The sequence below is a fragment of the Plecotus auritus genome, assembly GCF_963455305.1.
Source record: "Plecotus auritus genome assembly, chromosome: 10".
Classification (NCBI taxonomy): Eukaryota; Metazoa; Chordata; class Mammalia; order Chiroptera; family Vespertilionidae; genus Plecotus; species Plecotus auritus.
In genome coordinates this window covers 4794635-4803464 of record NC_137785.1, presented here as the reverse complement: position 1 = coordinate 4803464, position 8830 = coordinate 4794635, and the positions used below count along the sequence as shown (strand labels likewise).

The 8830-nt window shown below is 47.7% G+C and overlaps 2 protein-coding genes across 2 annotated transcripts; both read left to right on the top strand.

Moving 5' to 3' along the window:
* Positions 1 to 645: 645 nt before the first annotated feature.
* Positions 646 to 3140, top strand: LOC308234920 (cytochrome b-c1 complex subunit 2, mitochondrial-like). The gene is given in 4 exon segments (XM_080643370.1): positions 646 to 851; positions 853 to 885; positions 1852 to 2233; positions 2235 to 3140. Coding segments are annotated over 4 exon segments (1368 nt in total). The 5' UTR covers positions 646 to 699; the 3' UTR covers positions 3036 to 3140.
* A 629-nt stretch (positions 3141 to 3769) lies between these two features.
* LOC308235301 (leukocyte immunoglobulin-like receptor subfamily A member 6) lies at positions 3770 to 8432 on the top strand (the record flags this gene model as incomplete). The annotated part of the gene is made up of 8 exons (XM_080644062.1): positions 3770 to 3790; positions 5393 to 5474; positions 5810 to 6094; positions 6230 to 6532; positions 6745 to 7041; positions 7273 to 7575; positions 8102 to 8152; positions 8311 to 8432. 8 exons carry the CDS (start codon positions 3770 to 3772, stop codon positions 8430 to 8432), a joined length of 1464 nt encoding a protein of 487 aa, XP_080500188.1.
* Between the last annotated feature and the right edge of the window lie 398 nt (positions 8433 to 8830).

Sequence of the window (8830 nt, the reverse complement as noted above, 5' to 3'; positions counted from 1 at the left end):
TAGGAGAGCATGACCTTTTAGATGTGTGGACCCAAGCCAGTCTTGTGGAATAAACCCTCATGTTATTGGGGTGAGAACAAATAAGGGGGTCATCAGAGAAGTTAAATCTCGGTGTGGAGAGAAAATACACATTTAATGGAGGAAGGGTCCTATACAGGGAGCACAGAGACATTTCCAGCCTCCAAACCATGTTTATTCTGCAGGACATTCTCAGCAGACAGTTCCCCCAACCCATGGTCCATATTTTCTTGCACCACCTCCTGGGATCATCAGATGTGCTGCAAGGCTCCTCCTCTCAGGATGGTGCATTGATCCCTTTGTGTTCACCTCCTGGCTTCATCGTGTGTTCTCCTGGGGCTGTTCCAAGCCTGAAATCGCAGCACCCCGAGGACACACAACAAGCTAAAATGTCTGGGACATGGCAAAAGCATTCCTGAGAGGGAAGTTCATAGCATTACAGGCCTATCTCAAGAAACAAGAAAAAGCTCAAAGCTCAAAGCTCAAATAAATCTAACTCTACATCTGAAATGATTAATAGGAAATGCCCAGAGAATGTAGAAGGAAGAAAATAATAAAGATCCAAGCAGAAATAAATGACATCGAGACTACAAAAACAATACAAAAAAATCAGAGAAACCGGTCGGCCACCATCTTGCTCGCCTTTCAGCCGGTGACCGTGGGTCAGAGAAATTTGGGGCCATGAAGCTGCTAAGCAGAGCCGGGTCCTTCACGAGATTTTATTCCCTCAAAGTTGCTCCCAAAGTGAAAGCCACGACTGCCCCTGCAGGAGCGCCTGTACATCCTCAGGACCTCGAGTTTACCAAATTACCAAATGGTTTAGTGATTGCGTCTGGAAAACTATGCTCCTACATCAAGAATTGCTTTGTTTGGTATCACTGATAAAGGTTTAATTTCCAACATCTACAGGCAGCTTATACAACTTAATAAAAGGAAGATAAATGATCCAATAAAAAAAATGGGCAACGGACCTAAATAGAATCTTTTCGAAAGAAGACAGAAGGAAGGCCAAGAGACACATGAAAACATGCTCAAAGTCACTAATTATCCGAGAGATGCAAATCAAAACGACAATGCGATACCATCTCACACCTGTCAGAATGGCTATCATCAACAAATCAACAAACGACAAGTGTTGGCGAGGATGCGGAGAAAAAGGAACCCTCGTGCACTGCAGGTGGGAATGCAGACTGGTGCAGCCACTGTGGAGAACAGTATGGAGTTTCCTCAAAAAACTGAAAATGGAACTCCCATTTGACCCAGTAATCCCACTTTTAGGAATATATCCTAAGAAACCAGAAACACCAATCAGAAAGGATATATGCACCCCTATGTTCATAGCAGCACAATTTACAATAGCTAAGATTTGGAAACAGCCTAGGTGCCCGTCAGCAGATGACTGGATCAGAAAACTATGGTACATCTACACAATGGAATACTATGCTGCCATAAAAAAAGAAGGAATTACTACCATTTGTAGACACCTGGATGGAATTAGAGAACATTATGCTAAGTGAAATAAGCCAGTCAATGAAAGAAAAATACCACATGATCTCACTCATTTGGGGATAATAAAAAACATTATAAACTGATGAACAAAAAGAGAGATACAGAGGCAGTAAAGCATCAAACAGACTGTCTAATTACAGCGGTAAGGTTAGGGAGAGGTGGGGGAAATAAGAGATCAACCGAAGGACTTATATGCATGTATATAAGAGTAACCAACGGATGCAAAACATTGGGGGGTGAGGGCATGTATGGGAGTGGGGTGGGGGGGCAATGGTAAGATATGTACACATATAATACCTTAATAAAAATTTGAAAAAAAAAAAGAATTGCTTTGTTCATTAAAGCTGGCAGTAGGTATGAGGACTCTAACAACGTAGGAACCTCTCATTTGCTTCGTCTTGCATCTAGTCTGACTACTAAAGGAGCGTCATCTTTTAAGATAACCCGTGGAAGTGAAGCAGTTGGTGGTAAATTAAGTGTGACTTCAACAAGAGAAAACATGGCCTACACAGTAGAATGCCTGCGGGATGACATCGAAATTCTAATGGAGTTCCTGCTCAGTGTCCCCACAGCACCTGAATCTCGTCGTTGGGAGGTGGCTGCCCTTCAGTCTCAGCTGAGGATTGACAAAGCTGTGGCTCTTCAGAATCCACAGGCTCATATCATTGAAAATCTGCATGCTGCAGCTTACCGAGATGCCTTGGCTAAATTCCTTGTATTGTCCTGATTATAGGATTGGAAAAGTGACACCGGATGAGTTACATCACTATGTTCAGAACCATTTTACAAGTGCAAGAATGGCTTTGGTTGGACGTGGTGTGAGACATCCTGTTCTGAAGCAAGTTGCTGAACGGTTTCTGAACATGAGGGGTGGGCTTGGTTTATCAGGTGCAAAGGCCAGATACCGTGGAGGTGAAATTCGGGAGCAGGATGGAGACAGTCTTGTTCATGCTGCCTTTGTTGCAGAGAGTGCTGCCACAGGAAGTGCAGAAGCAAATGCATTTAGTGTTCTCCAGCATGTCCTTGGCGCCGGACCACATGTCAAGCGGGGCAGCAACGCCACCAGCTCTCTGTACCAAGCTGTTGCCAAGGGGATGCACCAACCATTTGACGTTTCTGCTTATAATGCCAGTTACTCGGATTGTGGACTCTTTGGGATTTATACTATCTTGCAGGCTGCAGCTGCTGGAGATGTTATCAAGGCTGCCTACAACCAAGTCAAAGCAATTGCTCAAGGAAACCTTTCCAGCACAGATGTCCAGGCTGCCGAGAACAAGCTGAAAGCTGGGTACCTAATGTCAGTGGAGTCTTCTGAAGGTTTCCTGGATGAAGTCGGGTCTCAGGCTCTCGTTGCTGGCTCCTACATGCCACCATCCACAGTCCTTCAGCAGATTGACTCAGTAGCAGACGGTGATGTCATAAATGCTGCAAAGAAGTTTGCTTCTGGCCAGAAGTCAATGGCAGCGAGTGGAAATTTGGGGCATACACCTTTTGTTGATGAGCTGTAAACCGGAAGCACATTGTAGGAAAGAGCTGGACATTTTCTCAACCGAGGGCAGCAAACACATGAACGTTCCACGTCTGTAATGTAACATTTCTCTTGGTTTTCAATGAGGTGAAAAATCTTAAAAAGTATAAATGCAAGAAATTGTTCCCTGCTTACCTAAAGTCAATAAAATATTCTAAGTGTTAAAAAAAAAAATCAGCCGAAACTGGTTTGGCTCAGTGGATAGAGTGTCGGCCTGCGGACTGAAGGGTCCCGGGTTCGATTCCGGTCAAGGGCATGTACCTTGGTTGTGGGCACATCCCCAGTGGGAGGTGTGCAGGAGGCAGCTGATGGATGTTTCTCTCTCATCGATGTTTCTAGCTCTCTATCCTTCTTCCTTCCTCTCTGTAAAATACCAATAAAATATATTTTTTTAAAAAAAATCAGAGAAACCAAAAGAGGGTTCTTTGAAAAGATAAACAACTTGGCAAACCTTTAGCCAGATAAGAAACAAAGATTTTAAAAATCAGAAATGAAAGAGGCTCAGTAACAACTGACAATACAGAAATACAAAAGATTGTAAGAAAATACTTTGAACACCTATATGCCAACAAACTGGACAACCTGGGTGAAATGAGCAAATTCATAGAAACATACAAACTTTCAAAACTCAATCAGGAAGAATCACAGAACCTAAATAGGCCAATAACAGCTAATGAAATTGAATCAAAAAACTCCCAGGGGGGGAAAAAAGCCATGATCCAGATGAATTCACAGGTGAGTTTTATCAAATACTCAAAGAAGAACTAACACCCATCCTCCTGAAACTATTCCAAAATATTCAAGAGGAATTGACACTTCCAAGCTCTTTTTATGAGTTCAACATTATCCTAATTCTAAAAACAGATAAAAAACACTACAAAGAAAGAAAATTACAGGCCAATATCCCTGATGAGCATAGGTACTAAAATCTTCAACAAGATATTAACAAATCAATTCCAGCAATAAATTAAAAAGATCATACACCATGACCAAGTAGCACTGTTTCTGGAGATGCAAGGATGGTTCAATACTCACAAATTAATAAATTAATAAACGTGATGCACCACATAAACAACATGAAGGATAAAAATCACATGATCATATCAATAGAATCAGAAAAAGCATTTAACAAAATCCAGCACCCACTGATGATAAAATTTAAAAAAAAAAAACTTTCAGCAAAGTAAGAATGGAGAATTGCATGTACCTGGCCAATTTTCCCAACACCATTTATTAATGTTCAAGAAATTAAAAATGGAACTGCTATCAACCGTTCCATTCTTTCACAAATCTACTTTTAAGAGCCATTGTAGACCTCACAAATCCCTTCCCTGGCCCCCAGCTTGGACTAGACTCCTCTTCTCATTTCTCTTCTCTACATTTTTTTGTGACTGACCACAGGTAGGTGAGGATTATGTAACAAACCCATATAAGCCATTTATCTAACATTTAACACACAATATTAGAATTTAATTACTGTTGATATTTTATTTCTATTGACAAATATTGCACTTCTCTAGTTTATTGGTAACACGTGGCACATAGGATTTTGTGACAATCTGACCAAACAGTTTGCTACTTATATATTCCCTTTGTGCTAAAGACATCACCCCATGCTCTTGTGTGGGATCACCACACCCATGACCAGCCACCACCTCCTTCTCTCTTCCACCCTTTCTGACCATCTGTATGTGTCCAGGGGTCTCAAGAACGTTCTTTCCTCTCTAGAACATTCTCACTCCACCTCTTAGGTCTCCACCTACTCACACAGCCGATCCTTCAAACACAGTCTAGACATGGTCCCCAGTTGTTATCATATTTTTTTAATTTTCTCCTTTGTCAACAATGATTTACAACATTAGCTTTAGAATGCCTGAGTCTACTAATTAGAGTTCTCAAAATACAGGAAATGGGTCTCCTGCACCACAGATGTATTTCTGGTACCTGGATAAATTCCTGGCAGATGATTAGTAAATACCTGTTTATGGACCAGTCAAGGACAGAAAGAGAATTCCTTTTGTGTGAGTCTGAGGACACAGGCAGTGAGCTGCAGGTAGAGCCAGCCTGTTGAGGGTGGACTCAGGATGAGAACCTGGGTCCTGCCCTCTCTGAGCAGGACTTCCGACTAGGCAGAGGGTCCTGGGAGTCAGAAGTGAACCCAGATCTGGGCTGAGAGCCTCCAGAGGCCTATAGTCCTCCTGAGTTCTCATCATGGAAACACCCACACCCAGGCCCAGGGCGGGGCAGTCTGCTTGCTGTGGGTTCACAGCTCTGAGGGCCCAGAAGGACAGCAGCAGCTCCTGGCCCACCACATCCTGTGTTGTCTCTGTCCTTCAGGCCCAGGCCAACTCCATCTGCACAGCAAGAGGCCTCAGAGCAGACGCCATGACGTCCATCCTCTCTGCTCTTCTCTGCCTCGGTCAGTTGTGGACACAGAGAGGGGGAACAGGAGGGGACAGGGTGGCTATAACCTTTGTTCATGGGGAACCTCAGGCTCAGGCAGCTTGAGTAGATGGGGCCCTGAGAAGAGAGAATGAGCTACAATGTCCAGGTGCAAACGACTCACAGACACTCTCTTGCAGGGCTGAGTCTGGACCAGAGAGCCTGTGTGCAGGCAGGTGAGTCCTCCCCAGGTTCCATGTCCCAGCTGTTACTTCACTCCTGGGGCCCAGGAGGGAGCACAGAGGTCCTGGGCTGAGCTGGGGGATGAGGGTGGGGAAGGGCTTTGTAATACATCTTCTGGTTTCCTTCCAGGGACCCTCCGCAAACCCACCCTCTCAGCTGAGCCAGGCTCTGTGATCTCTTATGGGAGCTCTGTGACCCTCTGGTGTCAGGGGACCCTGGAGGCCCAGATGTTTCATCTGTACAAGGAAGGAAAACCTGTGGTTTCGAACACACCGAGCCGATGGAAGCCCGCGAACAAGGGAAAGTTCTCCATCACACGCATGGCAGAGCATGATGCAGGGAGATATCACTGCAACTACCTCAGCCCCACTGGCTGGACAGGGCACAGTGACCCCCTGGAGCTGGTGGTGACAGGTGAGAGGACACTTAGGCGTCCCAGCCTCAGGCTCTGCCCTCAGGAAGGGGGTCTGCTCTTAGGGTGTCTCCCTCTCACAGCCCAGCCTTGGGGAATATGAGGTCCATTTAACATGCAGTCTCTGTCTTTCCTAGGATACTACCATGAACCCAGGCTCTCAGCCCTGCCCAGCCCTGTCGTGACCTTGGGAGGAAATGTGACCCTTGAGTGTAGCTCATGGCAGGGATTTCACAGGTTCATTCTGACTAAGGAAGGAGATCACAGGCTCTCATGGACTCAAGACACACAGCCACAGCCCAGAGAACCATCACGGGCAAAGTTCTCTATGGGTCCTGTGACCCACAGCCACAGGTGGACATTCAGATGCTATGGCTGTTACAGAGAGAGCCTGCAGGTGTGGTCACCACCCAGCGATGCCCTGGAGCTCCTGGTCCCAGGTGAGTCCCATTATTATCTCACCCAAGGATTGAAGCACCAATCACATTATTGGGATCTTTGCTCTGAGGGGAGCCCCATGTGAGAGGGTGAGGTGAGTGGAGCAAAGGGCTCATGAGTCAAAAACATAGAGACAGTGAGACCTGGACGCCAGGATGGGAGAAGGAGGCTTATGGGAGGAACAGCCCCTATAATTCATGTCTGCTCTCCCCAGGTGAATCTGGGAAGCCCTCCCTCCTGAGCCAGCAGGGCCCCATCATGGCCTCTGGACAGAACCTGACCCTCCAGTGTCGCTCTGATGTCGGCTATGACAGATTCGCTCTGCACAAAGAGGGGGGACGGGACCTCTCCCAGAGCCTTGTACAGCAGCCCCAGGCTGGGCCCTCTCAGGCCAACTTCCTTCTGGACACTGTGAGCAGCTCCCACGGGGGCCGGTACAGATGCTACGGTGGATACAAACTCTCCTCTGAGTGGTCAAGCCCCAGCGACCCGCTGAACATCCTGGTGGCAGGTGAGGAGCCAGTGGGCTCAATCAGGGACCCAGACTCTGCACAGGCCCTGCTGGGGGTCTCTGGTGGTGAGGCCAGAATGAAAGTGCAGGGCCCAGGGAGGGAGAGAGACAGAGAAACAGGGAGTTGGAGGGGAGAGAGGGAGAGTCGGAGAAACAGAGACAGACAGAGAGGAGGGTCCTCAGAGAGAACAAGGTGGACAGGCAGCCCTTACCCTCCCTCCCTCTCTCCAGGACACCTGCCTGACAGACCCTCCCTCTCGGTGCAGCCAGGCCACAGGGTGGCCTCAGGAGAGAACGTGACCCTGCTGTGTCAGTCACAGACCTCGAGGGACACTTTCCTTCTGTCCAAGAAGGGGGCAGCCAGTCCCCCCCTGTGTCTGAGATCAAAGCACCCAGCTCGGCAGTATCAGGCAGAGTTTTCCATGAGTCCTGTGACCTCAGCCCACAAGGGGACCTACAGGTGCTACAGCTCACACAGCACCTCCCCCTACCTGCTGTCACTCCCCAGTGACCCCCTGGAGCTCCTGGTCTCAGGTGAGGGGCCCCTCACCCTGTCTTGCTGAGATGTCACCTGGGGGCCCTGTCCCTGGAGATTCTGAGACAGTAAGAAGTGCTGGGGCCCAGGAGTTTGCCACTGACAGGATATTCTGAAGCCCCTGCCACCAATCCTTCCTCCGTGGACCCTGGGTCCTCAGCTGTGAACTTAGTGGGATCTCTCAGCTGTAGATGTTTAGCCTTATGAGTCCTGTGTCTCCAACAAGACACAAAACACACAGCTCCAAATTACTTCTGCATTGAGATCATTGTTCTCCATCATCCTCAACTTGAGAAGTACAGCTCTTTTCAAAGTCACTCAGAACAGGTTCTGAACTCAGGGATCACAGGAGGATGAGATCATCCAACGAGGATCCCAGGAAACCTGGCAGAGAAAAGACAGGCTCATGGAGGGACGGTGTAAAAGTCATCATCTGAGAAGTGGGGCATCTGAGAGCACAGGGCCCAGGAGGAAGGCTCCTGTCTCCCCAGGTCCTCACTCACACCCTCATGTCCTGATTCTCAGGAGCAGCTGACACCCTCAGCCCATCACCAAATAGGTCAGACCTCAAGATGGGTGAGTGGGAGACATCCTCAGTTATGGGGCTTGGGGTAAAGGTTCATGTCCTGTGAAAGGGAGGTGGGTGTCCTGGGTGGACATCCAGGGTTCTGGATGTCATCCTGGGGTGACTTTGGTCCGCTCTGACCTCTATGACCTCTTTGTCCCACCCCAAGACTACACGGTGGGGAATTCCATCCGGATGGGCATGGCAGGCTTGGTCCTGGTGGTGCTTGGGATACTGCTATTTGAGGCTCAGAACAGCCTGAGAAGGACCCACGATGCAGCCAGGACATGAACACAGAGGAAACAGTGCACCAGATCATGAGATGGGAGCCTTGGAGCCCATCTCATGATCCCTGGAGGTGCTGAAGGAAAGTCAAGACCACAGTTGGGGAAACTGTTCTGCTGGGAATGTCCAGGGGAATACACATGATTTGGGTGAAGGAAATATCTGCGTGTTCCCTGGACTCTTCCTCCATTTAATGTCTATTTTCTCTCCCTGTCTTGGTTGACTTTCTGTGATGACCGCCCCCCCCTTCTTTTCTCAATCCTTAACTTGAGGGTCCATCACACATGGTTGTGTGGGTCCCCACCTCTAACACCTCCCCCACATTCATGTAATAAAATGTTCTTTATTTCTAATCCCCACATTACCAGATGGGCATTATCGATTCTTCATCTCTTCAGATCACA